The sequence below is a fragment of the Pteropus vampyrus genome, unplaced genomic scaffold (genome assembly GCF_000151845.1).
Source record: "Pteropus vampyrus isolate Shadow unplaced genomic scaffold, Pvam_2.0 Scaffold288, whole genome shotgun sequence".
NCBI lineage: Eukaryota > Metazoa > Chordata > Mammalia > Chiroptera > Pteropodidae > Pteropus > Pteropus vampyrus.
In genome coordinates, this window is record NW_011889069.1 from 919895 (window position 1) to 940465 (window position 20571).

At 40.4% G+C, this 20571-nt stretch overlaps 1 protein-coding gene across 1 annotated transcript in view; it reads right to left on the reverse strand.

Moving 5' to 3' along the window:
- Positions 1–8848: 8848 nt before the first annotated feature.
- SNX19 (sorting nexin 19) overlaps positions 8849–20571 on the reverse strand; it is a 37346-nt gene continuing 25623 nt past the window's right edge. Inside the window, exons 9-11 of the mRNA XM_011376217.2 lie at positions 12921–13105; positions 11953–12040; positions 8849–10904 (exon numbers count right to left, since the gene is read on the reverse strand). Coding sequence (XP_011374519.1) covers positions 10772–10904; positions 11953–12040; positions 12921–13105 — 406 coding nt within the window. The 3' untranslated portion in view covers positions 8849–10771. The remainder of the gene's footprint in view (positions 10905–11952; positions 12041–12920; positions 13106–20571) is intronic.

A 20571-nucleotide genomic window follows, 5' to 3' on the forward strand; every position in this document is an offset into this window, starting at 1 on the left:
GAAGTGATCAATTACCACCATTAAACATCAACAAATCCCCACGAAGCTTACTTTCTATTCCCCTCCATCCCTGCCTTCCCTTTTCACATACTGGAGGCACTGACAGGAAGATAATTCAAGTCCTTTGATGTTATTGCTCCCTCCCGCTTTAGCTGAGCATTATAAACAACACAAAATACAATAAAAAGAAGGGTAGGGGTACCTTTCACCAGAGGTTAGGTTGGAGATTGGAGAGTATGTCTATTAGGAGGGTAAATCAACACCATTTTTTGAGCCCAGAATTCATCAATGTCTCCTGTAGTGATAAAGAGGTCGTGTCACTCCAGCAACCAAGCAGTTCCAGCTGGATATGTGCTTATGAGATGGGTCATGATTAAGAGCTGCCAGTCTGGGGTCTGCTTCTGGGGGCATTTTCACCTTAGATTAGATAGCCAGTCTCAAAATGCATTAGAGGCAGGAGGTAGCTGGTTACTGCGGCAACAGGTCCCTCAGAGCTTCACCAGTTTCAAGTGAACTTGCTCAGGAATACCTCCTTCAGTATCCAACTGAGAAGTGGTATACTTTCACAGCAGAGGAACCATCTACAGGAGACAAAAGCCTAATGCTTCGCCTTGCTCCTGTGGAATTTGGTGTTCTTCCTGTCATCTGGTTTAGTTGCTGAGATTTTGAGGGGTGTGGGCTCTACTATGTGTGTAGGAAGATGGAAAGAAAATTGCCATATGGCGATGAGAATTCCAAGCCTAGCTGAAGGAAAGAAAAATGTTACTCATTGAGACAAGAAGGCTGCAAACTTAATTTATGGATCAAGTAACTTTGTGCAGGCAAAGTCTGTAATGAGCCTCAATGGAGAAAATGAAGAAACTAGCCAAGGCTTTTGAGAATTTGTGAGATGATAGAAAATAGTAGATACCATGATATAGTACCTAATGCTGGAGAAAGTATAGTAAAGACAACCTGCCTTCAAGTTGACAGACAGGCATTTCTAAGGAGCAAGTTAGGATAGATGCTTGGCTACTCTGGGTGCTTCTCAATGAAGATAGCTGAGTATGCTTCAAGCAAGTTGTGCTAACTCTAGCCTATTTAAGATAAACTTTTGTTTAATTACATTTCGTTTTTTGAAAAAGGACTCCTTTATTACATATTGCTTATCAGTATAGGTAGCTAAAAGTCATACAGAACTATGAACAGGTGCAGTTAGCAAGTTTTTTGCTTTTACCCATCACTTTTCCCATTTGAACATTAATTTTTCAGCAGTTTCTCACAGTTTTCAGAAAATTTCTTCATGAGTCTGAACTTGTAGAGGTGACTTGAGGGAGAGAAAGCTTTAGCAATATCTCCAGAGGCTGTTTTATATTTTTTAATGTCTGAATTGTTTTTACAACAGGTTTTCCATGGAAAGCTCAACAAATCACTAAACTCTTTGAGTCTCAGAATCTAGACTTAAAATCAGGGGAAGAGATTGACATGGCTAACTTTCTAGTTGTGTTTCTTAGTCGGCTCAGTCTGCCATAACAAAATACCACAGACAGGGGGGCTTAGACTATAGAAACTTCTCTCTCACAGTTCTGGAGGCTGAGAAGATCAAGATCAAGGTGCCGGCAAGGCCTCTTCTCTTGGCTTGTAGGTGGCCACCTTTTCACCATGTGCTCCCATTACCTCTTCTTCATGTGTATGAGAAAAGAGAATGCTGTGACGCCTTTTCCTCTTCATATAAGGACACTAATCCCTTCGTGGGGCTCCATTCTCATGACCTCATCTAAATCTAATTTCTTCCCAAAGGCCCACCTCCTAATACCTTCACGTTAGGGGCTAGGTTTCGACATATGAATTGTGTGTGGGGGTGGGTGGGGGGCCCACAAATATTTAGTTTATAACATTGTGTGAAGAGTTTGGAACATGTAAAGTATTTATTAAAATGTTTAATCTTCAGGTTGGTGGTTATTCTGATTTCATATAAGGAAATACTAGGGCAATCTTCCTCACAGAATACCAAACGTGGAGTCAAGGGCAAGATATATTGTATATTTAAGGTTTATATATAACTTTAAGTTGACTTCATATTAATTTATCCAAAAGGCAATTAGACAGCGGGGCAGCACTGTCTTTGTTTTTAAGAAAAGGGTTTTGGAAATAAACATGGAGAAGGAATTGGATGAGACAAACTACTAGTCCTAGGCTGCCTATTATGAAAGATACTAGATGAGGAAATTTTCCATTACTTGGGAAAAATCCACAGAAACTCTAATCTTATAAAGCAGCGGTCCCTAACCTTTTTGGCACTAGGGACCGGTGCTCCAATGAGAATCTAATGCCTGATGATCTGAGGTGGAGCTGAGGTGGTGATGCTAGTGCTGGGGAGCAGCTGCAAATACAGGTGAAGTTTGGCTTGCTTACCTGCTGCTCACCTCCTCCTGTGTGGCTCAGTTCCTAACAGACCATGGACTGGTACTGGTCCGTGGTCTGGGGGTTGGGGACCCCTGTTATAAAGAACTCAGGTCATTCCACCCCAACAAAGGACATTCTTCCACATCAAAAACCTCAGTATGTGGAGCTTGCTGAAACCTAAGCCCTTGCCCCAATTCCCTCCAGACTGCTAAAAAGGAGGTTCATAGCCTGCTTTTTAAGCATTAAGGCCACAGGTATGACTGCTATGTCCATACATGCACACTTATCTCTCCTAGACAAGCTGTGACCTTGTAAATGCCATATGCCACTCATAAGCCCACATCTGAGCAAGGTGCACACCTGTACATGGGAATGACTTCTGTTTCAAATGTTAGAGCACCAGCTTTCTCTACTTCATCTAAACAGGTCACCAAAAAGGAAACTTTTTGGGTCTTCGCCCATATTCAGGGAGTACAAAGCTGTCTGGAACAGATCTGATGTTAATTACCCAGTGCTTTACACTGGAATAAGTGGTTAATCCCAAGGAGGTTTACATTGGATGGAGACTGATCAATGTGCCCCCGCAGGGATAGGCTCCAGAGACTATTCCACATCATGTGTTGTGCAAATGCACACTGGCACAAGGACTGGACTTCATTCCCTGGCAGATAGGATCCTTCCTGTGCAGGCCTACTCCGAGATAATATATGACCCGAGTACTAAACTGTCTAGAGTTTCCTTCTGTTCCTGAAATGCATCAGTTTTCATTCTCATACTGAACTTCCTCCTTTGCTCCTTTACCTGCTCTTGCCCTCTTTCAAATCATGGCCTGGAAGCTTGTTCATTTTATTCCCACAGGACCAACACGTTGACCTGCAGCTTATCCAGATGTCTTTCATTAGTTTTCATTCTTAAAATAGTTGCTGCAGCAGATTCATGGGGTTGATAGCAAACACTGTACAGTGAGGAAGAATTTATGCTATCCTTTCTTTTCTTCAAGGTTACTACTTTAAAGAGTTTTCCTTTAGTATCTTAGACATGGCTTAATAAGCTGTCAGAGGAGGTATAAAATAAATAATTTTAAATCTGGGATGAAAGGATTTCCAAGATAAATTTAAAGAAGTCAGATAACAAGCAAAAATTTTTCTTTTTCTTCATGGTAATTGCATTCTTTATAAATTTGTGTCTGGGGCAGGAAAGAAGTTGAAAGTATTTTCTGCACACACATTTTCTTTTTTTCTTGATCCCAGTAAGATAGAATAGGTGAAGGTCAAGGACTGGGGAGTAGATAGTGTATGTTGAGTATTTTTGTGCCTGAATAATTTTAAAAAACATTTTGAAATCAGGACCAATTTTCTTTAAAAGCATATAGCTTTAGAACCTTATAGCCCACATACTTAGATTGCAAATGGCATTGTTATAAAACTGTGTGGATTTTCGCATAGGAAATATATAAAAACAAACTTTTTTCATTTGACATTTGATGTCGAATAAAGATATAAGGTCCTAAAAAAACTTTGTCTCTCCCCTTGTTCCTCTCTAAATCTTTTGTCCCCAGTAAATTCTTTTTACTGAGTTTATATTCACCTATTTCACCTCCTAAAAGTTAATAAGCATAATATTCTTTAATTAAATTAAGTAGGTATTTATTCTGTACCTACTATGCACTAGGTATATATATAAGGTTGAGGAAGCATAGGGATATAATGAGAATAAAAGAGATACAAGATATGTTCCTTGCTCTTGAAGAATTATACTTATTAAAGACCCCACATACGTACATTTTTCTGAGAGGCAGTGTAAATAACTCAGAGGAAGGAGAGAGAGAGTTTGACTAGCACAGTCAGATAAAACTTCATGAAGGAGGTAGAACTTGAATTGGCTCTGACAGGTAGAGGAGGGTGCCCACCTGTGCACAGCTAGAGGAAGATAATCTACCTGGTGGAAAGAGGAACACAGGCCAAAGGACAGACGGAGAGAGCAGATAGAGCAAGCCCCTAGATTTCTGTGAAACCATCTCCATAATACATTGTCCCCAAGTAAAACTCCTATTGTCAACCAAGCCCATGAGATCTCCTAGACATATGAAGCTTTACTGAAAGATGCCCTCACTATTCCTGAAAGAACCATTGTATTTATAGATAATAGAAAGTAAAGCTTTGACACAACCACATGAAGCCAGAAAGGAACTGCCTTGCTATCACTTTCTCGAATTTGGACTGCATGTATTTGTAAAGGACATAAACACCAAAAGGGTTTTTGCTGTTGTTTTTCTTGCCTCCCTAATGGCAAGATGTAAAATGCAAACATTTTACTAAATTACAGTTAATCTTTCCCATAGGTATAGAGCAGGAATCACTCTTTAACAAGGCACAGACAAAAGGGCTGTTTACCTGGGTTTACAGATCACCAAATCCAATTCATCCCAGTACATTAAAGTCATAGCTTCTGAAGACACATTAGTACCTTTATCTGCATAGACTTTTGTGTTTATCTATTTTGGTCTTTACCCTCATGAATTTATCCAAGAGTCTGGAGGTAATTATAGCCAATTCTCCATTGCTCATAATGACAGTATGTAACAGTGACAGGGAACATAAGAAGGGGGGAAAAAACAGCCATTGTGGAATTATATACAAGCCCCAGACTAACTCCCATACTAACCTTAATCATTATAACAACCTAATAGAAAAATTAGCTTGCATTTCCTAAGCAAACACTGACTGGTTACAAAGAGGTCTATTTTGGTTTAAAATGAGGAGATAATGTCACTTCAAGAAATGTTTTCTAACACTGCATCTTGGTACTATCACTTATTTCATTTTCCCTCCCAATCCTCTACATTCTGGAAATAATGTGCTAGTGACTTATACGGCAGTGCCTGTAGTTAAGGTTTGAAGAAGAATCAAGATATGTCGATACCAGATTTTGTCATATTGGTGAAGAAACATCAAAGGTAGTAGTTCCCTGTATTTCATCACATACTTGTTTTCAAAGAATTCGAATGTACCTTCAGACGGGAGACAGGTGAGAAGTGAAAGGGAGCGGGCAAGAAGGCTCAGCAAGTCTGAGAACAGCACAGTGTATTTGCCGACGTGACTGCTGGTTCCCAAATCCCCTCTACCATTTCAGAGCTGCTCAGCTCCAAACCCTGTTGCTGTTGGGTCACAACAGGAAAAAGATTCCGATGATTTTCGCTTGTTCCTTGCTTGACATTCTTCTGTGTTTATGTCTTTTTGATTTTTTAAAACCAGCCAGTGTCATTGTGTAATAAGAAATATCAGACAAAGTCTTAGGACATGGAAGTAATGTTGGGGGCAGTCTCCCCTCACTGGCTCTCTCCTGAGAAATACTAATTTGTGTGTAGCAGCATCTCTTATCCTTTATACCACACACACACACACACACACACACACACACACACACACACACACACACAAAGATGGAGGCTTGCTAGCTGAACTTCACCCTTCAATGCTCTCATTCTCTCATCCACAAAGGCAGTGCAATCAACTGCTGCCTTGTGATTTCTGGCACTCCCAGAGGAAAGGAAACAGAAGCACCATGTTATGGAAAGACTTTCCTAGTTAGGCCTTAAATACAAAAGCATCATGGTTTCTCTTCCTCCCCAATTACCACTCCTTCCCTAGTTCCCATGCCCATTTGCATACAGCAGGGTTGGCCAAGCTTCCACATCCTGGAGGAACACATCCTGCTCTCATACAAAAGGAGACAAGAATAAACTAGGTCGGAGTAGGCTGCGCAAACCTGAGGCTTGGCCAAACGGGTACCTGAAGCAAGGCACCTCCAACTGCTCCCTCAGACAGAGGGCTGGGGTAATAACGTTGTTGACATTTTAAGAGCATAGCACTTGCACTTTATAAGTCTTGTTCTTATATATTCTCATTCAATTCTCAAAATGATTTTGTTCCTTTTTCTGAAAGAAATTTAAGTTTCAATGAAGCTGTTAGCTGACCTCATAGATGATTAAGTGGCAGAGCAAGCTAGGATTTCAATCAGCTCTCAATTATCTCTTTAAGTCCATTTTACTTTATAGACCCCTGAAGCCACCTCACATATAAAAAACAGTGGGAACTGACTTGAATTAAAGGGGATCAGAACATGACTAAGACAGCAGTCAAGTTCACACGAGTCGGACTAAGAGCTGTTTACGCGTGATCAAATCCCCTTGTTTCCTATAAGCGGCTAAGAATTGTCAACCTTGATGAAAAGTTCTTGGAAAGATTCTTCGATGCCCACTGTATAGAGGGAAAACGGTCCCAGGTTCCTTAGTCTGCCATGCCAGACAGGCCCCCTCCCATCCGACTCCACGCAGCTGGCTTCCCAGCCTCTCTTGCCATTCTCTTCCTGCATGCTGTGCTCCTACTGTGCTGCACCACTTACAGCTCTCCATGTCTTTTTAAAAACTGGATTATGTAAAACATGCATAACAAAATTTATGATCTTATCCATTTTCAAGTGTACAGTTCAGCAGTGTTGTGTATACCAAATACTGTTGTGAATACCTCCTGAACTTTTTCATCTTGCTAAATTGAAACTGCACCCATTATACAACTCCCCACTCCCCTCCCTCCGACCTCCCACAACCACCATCCTGTCTCTATGAGTCTGACTGCTCTGGGTTCCTCAGATAAATGAAATTATGCAAGATTTGTTTTTTCTGACTACTGTCTCTACACACATTGTTCGTTGTTTCCTGTCTGAATATCCTCCCCATGCCTTCACCGGCTATTTCTAATTAACCCTTCAGGAGCCAATTTAGATATCATCTCAGGCTTTCCGTGGTCCCCTAATCTCAATTAAGTGCTTACTATATCGTACATTAATCACACACAATTGGAGCTGTCTGTGTTCTATCTCCTTGATAAAAGTTCGGGCCTCTTAATGACTTGATAAAGTGTGGTGGAAGAGCTGCGTTCTCCTTGCCATGCACCTGGGAGCTTGTTAAACATGCAGCATACTAGGTCTTTAATTAGATCCCAGGTAAATCACAGGCACATTTGAGTTTCATAAGCACTGTTCTCACCAGACAAGGGGTCTGCAAACCACTCATCAGCCAAATCTGGCCAGGTGCCTGTTTTTGTAAATAGTTTTATTGGAACACAGCCACAGTCATTTGTATATGTATTGTCTATGCTTTTATGCTACACTGGAAGGGCTGAGTAGTTGCAAGAAATCACCATATGGCCACAAAGCCTAAAATATTTATTCTCTGGCTCCCAACCAAAAGTGTGCTGGCTCATCTACTAAACCATAGGTTTCTTAAAAGTGAGAACATGGTCTTATTTTGCTTTGTAAGCATACAGACTAGTATAAGTTATGATACAGGCTTGAGGGAGGACTAACAAGATTTACGGCTGGTTCTGCCATTTCCTTGCCTGTGATTATGGGCAAGTCACCTCTCTGTGCCTTCTTCTGTTCCTCACCTATAAATGAGGATATATAACAGAACCTACCTTACAGGGTTGATGTGTGGGTTAAAAAAATTAATGTATGTGAAATGCTTCAAGCAGCCCCCTCAGCAAATGTTACCTCTTAGCTAGTACCAGGTATTTTTAGAGTATCATGGGGGATTCGCTGATGTTGGTAGAATGACCCCTGTAACAGACACTGTCTATAAATACCTATTCTCTGCTCCTTCATTGCTAACATCTAATGATTTTTTTTAGGCCAATGAATCATGAGAAGATTCTTGAAGGGCTTCTGGGAATGGTTTCCTCATTCTTTAAAAAGAAAAAGTGAGAGATGCCCCTATTCTTTCACAGATACTGTTTTGTATAAATGTGATGCCCCAAACTGCAGAAACCATAAAGGTAGATGGTCTGGGAACAGTCACAAGTTCACAATGGCAGAGCAGAAAGATGAAAAGAAAAAAAAATCTGGGCCCTTTATGAGGTCAAAATTGCTGAATCCATCAACCCTGGGGGCTTACCTACTCAGCTACTAATTTTATGGAAGGAAATAAATTCTCCTAGTAGTTTTAGTCTAAAGCATCCTAACTCCTACTGCCAAGGATCATGTTTACACATATTTTTACTCCACCCAGAACCTAACAACTGTAGTTGGGTGCAATGAAGAAAGGGAAGAGTGGTAGTAGGAAAATGAATGGATTGGGTAGGGCAAAAAAAGGATAAAAAGTATGTAGGTTATAGTGCAGGCCCAGTTCTTCATTGCCTTTTATCACTCTAAGCTGGAAGTATCTTTTCCTGGTACCTGTGGCTCTCTCCCAAATGCTGATCTCCCTTGTTGTCTGAACTTGTTACCCAAGTAACAAGTTGGCAGGTTATTTCAAAGCCAGATGGGTTTTGATTATTTCCTTGGAGATATCCATTATTTCCCCTCTGGGTAGAAGGAGGGAATGAGGACAGCTTATCTTTTTGGGGCAGAGAGAGTACAGGTGTGGTCTCTTATATAACATTAAATACAAAGAAGTCTTCTTTGGTTGGAAGTGTCAAAAGATTCTGTAGAATTTACAGCCACAAGGATTTTTCTGGTGTGTCGGTTTATGTACTGGTTTTGTACCACTTCTGAGTCAGAAGTAGTAGCAGAGATTTGAAGCAGTATAGGTAGCTAAGTACACATGAGGGTAAAGCATGGGGAGAGATGGTAGAAGTCAGGACTCCACCTGTCCAGAAGAGCACCCTGGCCCTACATGGAGGTAAAGGATTAGCTCCAATAAGTCGGCTGGACTCTCTGCAATTCCTCACCACTGCATCCACTTACCAAAGACAGCCAAGCTGAGATCCTTCTGCTTGTGAGAGTCTAAGGTAGATGCCTGTAGAACTTGGAGCCATAAAATCAGTTAAAGATCAACTTCTAAGGTTAGAGGGCTCCAGGAGACAGGATTTCATTCATCTCCTGGTCTTTAGGCAATAACACGCCTAAAGCCTCACCATTACAGCAGCACACATTTTCTGGTTAAAAGCCTTGGGGCAGAGGAGGGGTAGGTCTTGGGAGTGTATGGGGGAGTAAAAAGATTTCAGGACTTTCTTTCACAAACCACTTTAATTGTGTGCACGCCACCTACTTCAGTGTCTAAGAGAAACTTGACATTTGTTTTAGACACCCGTTGTCAGTCTAACCCTCCTCCAAATGGGAGGATCCACAGGCCAGTGCTAAAGGATGAGGGGTCAGCAAAGGTCTCGCAGGCAGTAATTCCCTTTAAACTGTTTTTGTCAGTTATTCACATGCATTTAATGTGTAGCACTTCCCTTATGACTGTCCCTCTGCCTCCTTCACTACCAACACTTTCTCCTAATTGTTCCATTTTTCTAATAGACACTGCCGCCTGACATGGCACCTTTGCCTTCATCACTGATGTTTTTAAAGACCAATTAGATCGATTAAGAACAGAAGTAAAAAGCTTTTTGTGGGCAATCAATTTCCTGCAAGTTTGCTAATATTATTGGATCTGACTAAAAGTTCCCTGCTGGAGACTTGTGAAGAGAGAACTCTGTCATTCCTGGGATTCCTACTGCCTGCGCATTCTCGGCAGTAGAGCAAGTGTTTCCCTTCCCCTTGGAAGCACTTAACTAAACATGAAAATTGATGTGCGATCTTGTTGAAAGAAGACAGAGAGGAGCTCACAAAAGACAAAACTCAACTGCTCTTGGGGAAGGGGTTAGGAACAAAGCTAATAAATAAAATCCTTGGTGTGATTTTCTTTCAGAAAAGGGTATAGAGGGTCAGGTGGATCTACCAGAAGCTTTGGCAGTCTGCTTTGAAGTCTTCTGGACAGGAAAAGTGCAGCCACCCATGACATCCTCTATAGGGCTCATGTGTTGGAAAACAGCCAATGCGCAAGAAGTCCCTTAAGAAATATTTCCCTTTCTTTCCTGGAATTGTTGGGAAACTAGATAGAACTCAGGGGTCTGGCTTTCAAGAGTGGTCCTCAATGAATCCCCAGTTTCCTGGTGGGAACTGAGAGCTCAGAAGATTGTCTTCTCCTCCAAGGAAATTTGGCTCTTTTTTTCTTGGTCTATCTAGAGCTTGCGTGTTGGTAGATTAGGTATACGTATGCACAGGGCCAGGCCATTGGTGAAAAATCTTATGAGGAGTACAAAAAGGGCTCCTTTCTCCACTCACGGATTCTTTTTCCAAAGAACAGGATCTACCCAACCCACTAGCGACACTTCAAACACCACAATAAAAGGTATGGCAATGGACATGCATGCAATTGGTACATATATCCTCCTATCACCTGCTACAAATGGAGGAGAACTGAGGGGAGAAACTGTGCCACTGAGACCCATGTCTTCTGAGCTACAGCCAAGATCCAAGGCACAGGCTTCCTGACTGGTTGGTGTCTGGGTGGTGGAGTAATGCTCCTTTCCTAACCTTCGAAGAACAGGTGAATAACCTATGGTTAAGGGAAGACGCCCATCCTCTTGGGGTTGCCTGTGGTATCTGAGGCAGAAGTGGTCACTGTAGATTCCTCAACTGAGGCACTGAGATCCAAGAATTCCAGGATGACGTCCCAAAGGCAGTAAATCAAATGCCTGAAACAAATGGACAAAACAACTTAGAGGAAGGTCTAGCTCAGTCAAGGGATGCTAGATCACATTTATGACATTTGTTTTCCCTCCCCCCATCCTCCATTACTGATATAACCTGATGAAGCCTCTGATGTGGAAGAAAAGTCTCTTGAATTAAAAAGGGCTATGACTTCAGTAAAGGTAGAAATAGTACCAAAGACTAAATTTTTAGGAAATTCCATATTTGTTTATATAGCTATGTGAGCATATCAGAACTGCTCTAAAGAACAGTGAGGGAGGGTAAATCCCTGTGATATCAACTTACTAAGAATTTTCAGAGCTTCTGATTACTGCTGTTTTTCATAATTAATCACTCTAGATGTACAGACAATGAGGCAAAAGCCAGGACGGTTGAGGAATGAGAGCTGATAGATGCCATCTGCTTTGGGACAGAGTTTGAGAGAGGAGTGGAGATACTAAATACTTTTCAGAGGCATTCTAGCCCAAGGTAACAGCCAGTGAATTATTTTAGGAGTATTCACCCAGCACTTCTGGTTACTTAGTCAGACTCTACCCTCATTATCTTATCTACCTCATATTAAACAGAGATAATCTCTAACACTAGCACTAATCACAGCTTTGCCATGAGGCCATAAGCCTACAGCTTAAAATCGTTATATGGCCTGTAATGGCCAGGTCAGGGAATGTTCTCGGTGTTCACAAGGACTGGCAGATGCTAGAAAAAACCATTAAGGATAACAAAAAAGCCTGGAGGGTGACGGCATTTTCGGGAGTTCATGTGGGGGCCAGCATTGAGTTCTTCCAAATGTAAATAAGAGGCTGGTTCAACATTAGCTTATGACCACAGGACCATCTGCACAGGAGCCAGTAGCATAGGTTTGCGTGTGTGTGTGTGGACCTGGACATCATACTCTGCAGTCAGGGCCCAGGGCAAGGAAAGACTGTGTCCTGTTCTTCTCAGTGTGGGCTGTTCACTTAGAAACCCTTGGCACCTCTGAGACCAGAGATGGCTTGAGTTATGTTGATATTGGGTACACACTTTTCAGCCTACCTGTTGATGAGGGGTTGCTGTAATGACTCCAAGACTAGACTCCAGCTCAGCCGGCATTTGTTCACCCCAAGGATTTCTACTAGGATATCTGAAAAGGAAAATATGGATGCAGTTTTAGTGTTACCATAGAAGACTTAGATTCTATGGAGATTATCTCCTTATGGTATCTGCTATCTTTATTCAAATGAGTATTTCTGGCATACTTCTGAACTACATAGTCATACTAAAAATCCCCAGAAAACAGAGAAAAGTTAAAAAAAAAAAAAAAGTTTCTTAAATTAGGTGTCTAAATAAGAATGGGCCTCAGGAAATAATTTTGTAACCTGTCGCTAAAGCGCAGGTCCTTCCGATGTAACAGCTGAGGCTAGTAACACTAAGCGACCTTGTCCGGAGCTGAGAGTTCACTACTGTACCCTGGCTAACACAGCACAGCCACACAAACTGCCTTTCCTGCCCTCTTAAAAATGGTACGAAGAAAAAACCTTCTTCAGAGTTTGTTTTTATTTATTGTTACAGACCATGTACCTTACTCCAATTTATCAAGGCTGAGCTTCTGTAGGACATATATTTTCTTCCCTGGTCCCAAAGTCTACGAGTTGTCAGAGAACTCAACATTTTCAACTGGTGGGAACAGTTCTGAGACCTGCCCCTGTTGTGTAGGCAGAGCTTCCCAGACCTGCCCCACAGCTACTACCCCAAATACTTGCAGGATCTCCACCTGCTATCTATGGTGTAGTCATAGTAATCTTTTCCATTCACTCAGCATTGCTTGGGTGAGGGGTAAAAAAATTGGAGCCCTGATCATTTTACTATTAGGTTGAGAATTGGTGGGTCAACAGATTTTTGAGTCTAACGACATTTACAGCCCTTTTAAAAATAGGGAAGGACATGGGGGTATTCTGATCCAGTAGCAATGCCGGATCAGAAGGGAATAGTTATTAGAATAACCGATTTCATTACCCAATTACCTGGCAGGACTCCCATGAGGCTCTGCAGAGCCTGTTTCTCAGTAGCCACCTTTTGCTCTTGGGTCCTTACAGGCTGTGGATACTTAGGTAAAACCCCACCAGGCCAGATGGACTCCTGAAGAAGTCGGAGGTACTGCACCCAGCGCTGTGGACACGTTAGATTAGCTACCTGCACTTCTAGCCACCTGTGGTGGAAGAGAGAAGGAAGGTCAGATAAACGTGAAGGGTGCAACAAGGTGTAAATCATGGGAGTGATCAGAATAGGGCAAAGCTAAGTAGCACCAACTGTCACAAATCAAACCAAGCCAATTCAACAATTTGGGATCATAGAAACTTAGGATGAGTAATAATGATATTGTTATTTACTCAGTGTCCACTATGAGCCACACATCGGATTAGGGGGATTACAGAACACAACGCTAAAGGGGTCTTGGTCTCCAGGCAAGGCTAGAGGCTTTCTAACTCTCCTCCAGTGGGAAGCACTGTAACTGCTCAGTAATACGTACACATAGCCCATACAGTGAAGGGTTTGATGACTACACACAAATCCCTCTCTCTCACCACCTTGTCTATATCCTGTTGGTCTTCAAGTTCCCATGACCTGTCTTGGGCATATCCTACATCTGCCCTTTGCTCATAACAGTCCTCTCACTGACAAGGCCCTCTCCTTTCCAGTAGCAGAGGTCTTCCCTTCTGGCAAGACCTGTTTAATCCTCCCTCCTCCACAAAATCCTTGACCAATCCAGCTGGAAGTGCTCTCTCTCCCCTTAGACCTCCACTGACACCTAATTGCACAGCTTTGAAACTAATATTTTACTTTGGAATATAAGTTATTTTTTCATGTGTTTATTAAGCCTTTACTTTTCCAACTAAATTATAAGCGCCACAAGAGTTCTAGATTTTACACTTCTAAAAAATTTCCTGCAGTGCCTTAGTGCTCAAGAAATGTTTACTGACTGGCAATTATAATGAAAATTTCCCCCTTTGTCTAAATTTCAAAAATGAGTCAATAACTCTGAGGGGGCATATATACCAAGTCTGCAGATCCTGCAAGGCATTTCTACCTTATTCTTTATCCTATTTTCGCATGTTTTCACAGTGATGTGGTCACTAGCTAAAATTCAAGACCACTGAGGCCTCCTTTGCATGTACTATGGTTGATACTGGCATGGCTGTGACTGTAATGGATGGACCATCAACTGCTTCTACTCATGGTTGGAAGGAAGACTCTTTGGTACAGCACCACATGGCAGCTCATGCCATTGCTCCTATACTCGAGTCACTTGTCACTCTTCCAAGAGCAGAGAGGGCTGCCAAGGAAAACTTTATTTAACCTCCACTCTGCCAGACAGTCTGCATTCCACTCAAGCTAGGCATTCCAGTGTTGGGGGCTGCAATTCCCCTAGTCCAGGGCTCACAAATGACTCTAAGAATAGTAAGTCTAAAAGGTAATGGCAGGGCAAGAATGGCAGACATTGATGGAGATCAAGAGCGGTACAAAGCTGCTCTTGCCCAAAATAGCCATCAAGATCGTATTAGTTATTATTAGGGCTGCATCTCCTTTTTATAGGGCTTCTCATTCAGTGAGTCTAAGATGCCTGATGAAAGAGATCCAGCCACAAGAATTCCTGTTCCTGTTTATAGAAGACGGTCACCAAAGGGGTTGGATGCAATGACCTGATCTGGTTCTCTGCAGGGAAGCAAGTGACCCAACTCTCTTACCCCAAGTTCTCTTCTTCACCTTAAGCTACATGTACTTGTTAACTTTTGCTAAATTGAATGATGAGTACTAGGGTGTTATCTAAGTGATCTGAGGTAGAAGGGCTAGGATTTGAAAACCAAAATCTTTAAGTCCTCCAAAGAGCCAGAATCCTAAACAAAAAACCTTTAGCTAGAATTAGTTCTGGCTCAGTTTTTCATGCACATATACATACAATAAGCCAGTCTGCTCTTACTTTTGGAGCCAATAATGCCTGCAACTCAATTTTTCAAAGGTATCTTGGCATCCACTCAACCCTTCCTAGACTAAGCATACTATCCAACAGCAAATCTGGGTACCTTGGTCATTTTCTGTGCACGTCTCATAATATATGAGCCTGACTGTATTGAATTAATGTTAATTCACCTAATGGAAACAGGACTTTTCGCTGCACTATGTGACTTAGTGACTGAAGCATAGAAATGCACAATAAACTTTAGCATTTGGCAAACTAAGAATTTCTAAATTTATACATATCTACAGGACTACGGCTTAAACTCTAAGTGAGAATGTCAGGAAGAAGAATCAAACTATGATAAAGTAAAAATAAGCCCTTGATGATGAGGATGAGTCAGTGAATCAAACTGAGTTGTAGGATTTGACTAAGATAACAAGCAGAACTGACAAAGATGACTAAAATCTCCAAGTTAAATATCAACTGCTCATAAAGTATCACTGTCAAGTACTATAAACCCTGAGGCACAGAACTGATGTACAGAAAGCCCTAGAAGAGTCAGTCCCAGAAATATAAGAAATAGGACTTATGCAAACTGGCAGAAATAAAACAAACTTCACGTCTAAAAAGAGAAATATAGTTTAGAAAGTGGTTTCTATTTGCTAGGTGCTACAGTTTGTTTTCCTTATTCTTTTTCATACCCCAAAGGCAAAAGACAAAAATCACACATACTTGTACCACACAGATTTACACATTCCTTCTCTTCAGGATTCTCCTCTTGCCCAGGTTCTTCCCTCCTCTAAGAAAACAGAGGCTTTCTCCTGGATGTTAGCCTGCAATTAATCTGGTTTCATCCCTAGCCCTAGGCAGCCCATGGAGAAGACCAGGGCAGTAAATCTTTCCTGCTCACATAACTTCTGAGATACAGTATCTCTTTACAAATAATAAATATCTCAATCCGAAAGGAAAAAATGATCAAGCCTAAACCAAGAAAATCACCACCACCCCACCCCTACTACCATTGCTAAAACTTGCCTTGCCTTTCAGACAATACAAAAACTCTGAGCTGTAGAGCAATTTCTAAGGCATGCTTTATTATTAAATACAGTGCCTTTCTTAAATTGTGAATGACATCTCATTTGCTATGCCCAACACCGAACATAGAACCAATAATTGATAAGAACGAAGAGGGCAGGGGTTTCTTCACTCAATGATCTCTTCTCTCCATTTTCTCTTTCTTTTATTCACAAAGTGAAGCTCCATACACACCACCAGTGCTTTATCTAACTTCATGAATTCTCTTAGTCCTGCTCAGTCTATTCTGAAACTGAGCTAGAGTAGGGAAAGCGGAGAGATTAGGCTTTGTAGTATCACAGAGAGACAGATGTCTTAACTCCTCCTCATTAATTCTCTTGATCTCTCTATTCCACATGTTGTCTTTCTATTCTTAATATAGGAGTGAGAAGGTTAAAAAGAAATCTGTGTCCTTATAGTTATCTTGAAGCGAAAGGAATGAAATTTATGTGTCTGAAGTCCAATGTATCACAGGAGCTTTCCAGTATCAGTTTCTGGAATCTATTATGCTAAAAGAAATCTAGAGTTTCAAGGTAGATACACACACACACACACACACACACACACTCCTCTTATAATTTATTATGAATTATTTATAAGGAATCATTTAGTAAATACAAATGCTATTGTTTATGTAATACGAGACACATGAGGTAAATACAACTAAAATAAATATGGCAGAGAAGAGCCTCAAATAGCATTGGTTTTCTTTTCTACTACTATTCCAGTTCTAATATTGCATTTAGGGATATTTCCTCACACTATCCTACCTTTTTCCCCAAAGAAAAGAAGAAGAAAAAAACCCAAACCGGGTCTGTTCGGTCAGGCCATCTCTGAATGACTCAGAGCAAATGAAAGCCTTACTAGTAGGTCTAGAAATAGGCAACAAAGTGAGAAAAAAACAACAGATTGACACTGAGACATTCAAGAGCTTCTCTGATGCCAAACATGGAAGGAGTGAGGATGTAGAGATTAAGGCTTTCCATTATACTGGGAGTGCATGTCTCATCCATGTTCAAAAGAACCTGGTTTGAAATAGCTATAGATAGAAGAATGAAGCAGTGGCTAAAAAATGAAACAGTTTAATACTAGGCTTAAGATGGCACTTCAAGGTTAGTGGAAGGTCAGTTCCCATCAAAACAGCAGAATTAAATCTCATAAGTAGGGGAGAAAGATTTAAAGACCATGTCTAATCTAATTAGCCAGATTTCCTTCACTTCTTTTTTAAGAGCCGCTATGGCTGAGTGAGGAAGGGCCCTGGGTAAGTATGGCTTAATGGAGAAGATCGGGGACAAGGATAGTAAAATCATAACACAGAAAATATTCCTAAGAGCAATGACAATATTCTAACGAAAATGCCTGGTGCAGTCTGCAAAGAAAATAACAGACAGTCATTCCTTGCACCATTTTTATCCCCTGGGCTGTACCTCTGTAGACAACCCAAGGGCAATTACGTTTCAACTTCATCGTAAGGTACCAAATACAGTTCAAAGAAAGAAAAAAGGATGGTCAGGTTAAAGCTTCTATTATTCTAAACAGATCTACAGTAGATTAGAAGTGTCAACTCATTTTATTACCCTTAGAGCAGGGTTTTCCAACCTTGGCACTACTGATGTTTTGGACTGCTAATTATTGTGGAGGGCTGTCCTGTACATTATTAAATGTTTAGCAGCATCCCTAACTGCCTCCCTCCCCAACACAATCAGTGTTGTAAGTCAATCAATGATGTCTCTAGACAATGCCACATGTCCTCTGAGAGACAAAATCGCTCTCCGTTGAGAATCACTGCATTAGACTAAGGGTCTTTTGGATACAATGTATCAGGACACTTTTATAGTCATTTTAAAACTGGTGTTTATAGCACAATATTTTTCAAATTGTAGGATGAACAGCATTTGAGGCCATATAATCCTTTGTGGTTTGTGACATTTAAACACATCTAAATAGAAACAGACTAGAAAACATTAAAGTGCATCTCATGTTTCGGGACCTTTTTTTCATATATGTATGTATATACGGATATAACAGATATATATCTGTGTGTATATGTGTGCATGTGTGTGTTCACAATGGGTCACGATGTAAAAAAATTATTTACTGTGGGTTGAAATTTAAAAAAAAGTTTGAAAAGCACTAATATGTATAAAAAATTAGGAATTACAAGAAAAGGGGTAAAAAAGCCCAAGCCACATTTTTAGCCTCCTGGAAACACTCCCCACCTCCACCTACCCCCAAGCACCCTGTAAAATGTTTACAATGGCATAAACCATGAACGCTGTAGCCACAATCCTAGTGCATTACTATGAGTATTTGCTCATTAAATCAATAGCCCCAATCTATAGGGTAGAGAGAAAGGCCATCTTGAGGGTGATGGTGTGGATCCAGGGCATTCCCATTAAAGAAGCTGTTTTTGCTAATTTCACACCTGATAAAAGTAACACTTTTCTTCCCTCTGATTCCCTTCCCAGGCCTCTGCCTTCCTGCCGTAGCCCCTTCTTGTGTTTATACAGTTCCTCCGTGGCTGCTCTCAGCTCTAGGCTTCTCAGTTCTATAACTAGCCAGACCCAGGTCACTCAGCTGTGTCTGAGAAAGTCCTGCATTGTTGCCCTCTGACTCTTTTGTTGCCCTGTATTGGGATAAGAATGAGGAGTAAATAAACTTCAAAGGCAAGAAACTCCTGTTTCTTCCTCTCAATGACTATTGTAAAATGCAAAATGGTTCATGGAGCCTACATAATTTCTTCTTTGATTTTTGCTTTTATGTTTTAAATCACAGATCCACATCTTTAAAACACATGCTTCAAGGGTAGACTAAATACTGCCTTAACCCCATGATTTAAGAATCTGAGTTCCGTACTTCTATATCAGCCACAAAGAGTTTTTGTTACAACTTATGGATATAAAATATACATTAAGAAATGAAGCATTACTAATCAAGGATTAAGAATTATCTTAAGAAGTCACCAATCCCAATCTCATCAATTCATACATGAAAACATAGAGAACCTAGAAGGAACATTTCATAATAAGAGACTACTTCAGAGTTGGAAGAAAATGTAGAGGTTATCCCTATCCAACCTCCTCACAAAGCAGTATCATGTGAAGTATCATGGCATAGCCAAGGGTTCTGGCCTCTGGATCCAGAAAGCTGGGCTTTTATCTTAGCTCCACCACCAATTAGGAATGCAACTTTAAGGAAGTTGCTTAATTCTTGAAAAGGATCATTTCAATTCATTAGAGAGGCTTCTTAAATACTGGCAACCAAAATCTACTTCCTTGCAACTTCTAGTCATTGCTCCTACTTCTACCCGCTGAAGTTAACAGGGTTTACTGAAGTTACCAGGTCAAATCTCTCTTTCATAAAACAATACTTCGTGTTTTTAAATACATCTATCATTTCTCTCCTAAGTCTCTTCTATCAGCTATATATCGTCGATTCCACCAACCTCAAAATTGAGTATACCATAAGGTTGAGCACACAGAAGACACTCAATAAATGTCTGATGAATGAAGGAGAGAAATGAACCACTTGTCATCCTGGTTCTATCCTCTGGGTGTATGCTGCTTTGTTATTCTCTTAAAACAGAGTACCCAGAACTAAACACAATCGCCAGATGTGCCCTAACCAGCAAAGAATGCAGAGACTTAGTGCTTTTCCTGAACCAGATACTATATTTCTATCACTATAGCTGAAGGCTGTGTTGGCCTTTGGGGCATACAAATCAAAGCACTGACTCATACTGAGTTTGTAGTCAACTAGAACCCTACCTCTCCATACACACTTTAACAAAAAATTATATGTCTATCTGTTAAGCCTAGTCTTGCCCTTTTATACTTGTGCAATTAAAAAAAATATATCTTTAATATTTTATCTTTAATATTTATTTCTATTAAATTTCATCTTGTTGGTTTTAGACTATCATTCTAGCCTTAATATTTATTTCTATTAAATTCCATCTTGTTGGTTTTAGACTATCATTCTAGCCTTTTGAAATCTTTTTAAATCTTGATTTTTGTCATCCAGAGTATTAATTGTACCTTTAAGATTAGTTATTTGCAAATTTACTGATAAAGAATTTAATAGGGTAACAGAGCAATGCTCTATCACTAGAAATTTCCCTTCAGGTTGACATCAATTTATTATATAGCCTTAGGCTAAATATACTCAACTAGTCGCAAATCACTTAAAAGTACTACAGTCTAGGTAGGCTATGTATATCCATTCTGTCTGCATGGGTATTACAGAAATATGGCAAAAACTTGTTGAAATACATATACAATGTAACAACTAACACACTCCTTTTGTTTAATGGTCTAATAATCCTGCTAAAGAAATTAAAAAACAAACAAACCATATTTATCAGGCGGGACACGTTCCCATTGAATGCATACCAGTTTCTAAGGTTCGCCATTCCCTTCTCAAGTGTTCACAAGATGTATACTTAATAAACCGTTTTAGAAATGTCCAGAGATGAATGTCAAATTCAACAACCTACATCCATTTTTTAAAAGGCATGATATTTTTCCATCTCCAATACATCTCCACATGATAATTTTCTTAATGATCTTATATCTTCATGATAAATAAACATTTCTCAGTTCCACAGAATATAATTCATCTGGATCAGGTACATGAGCTTTAGA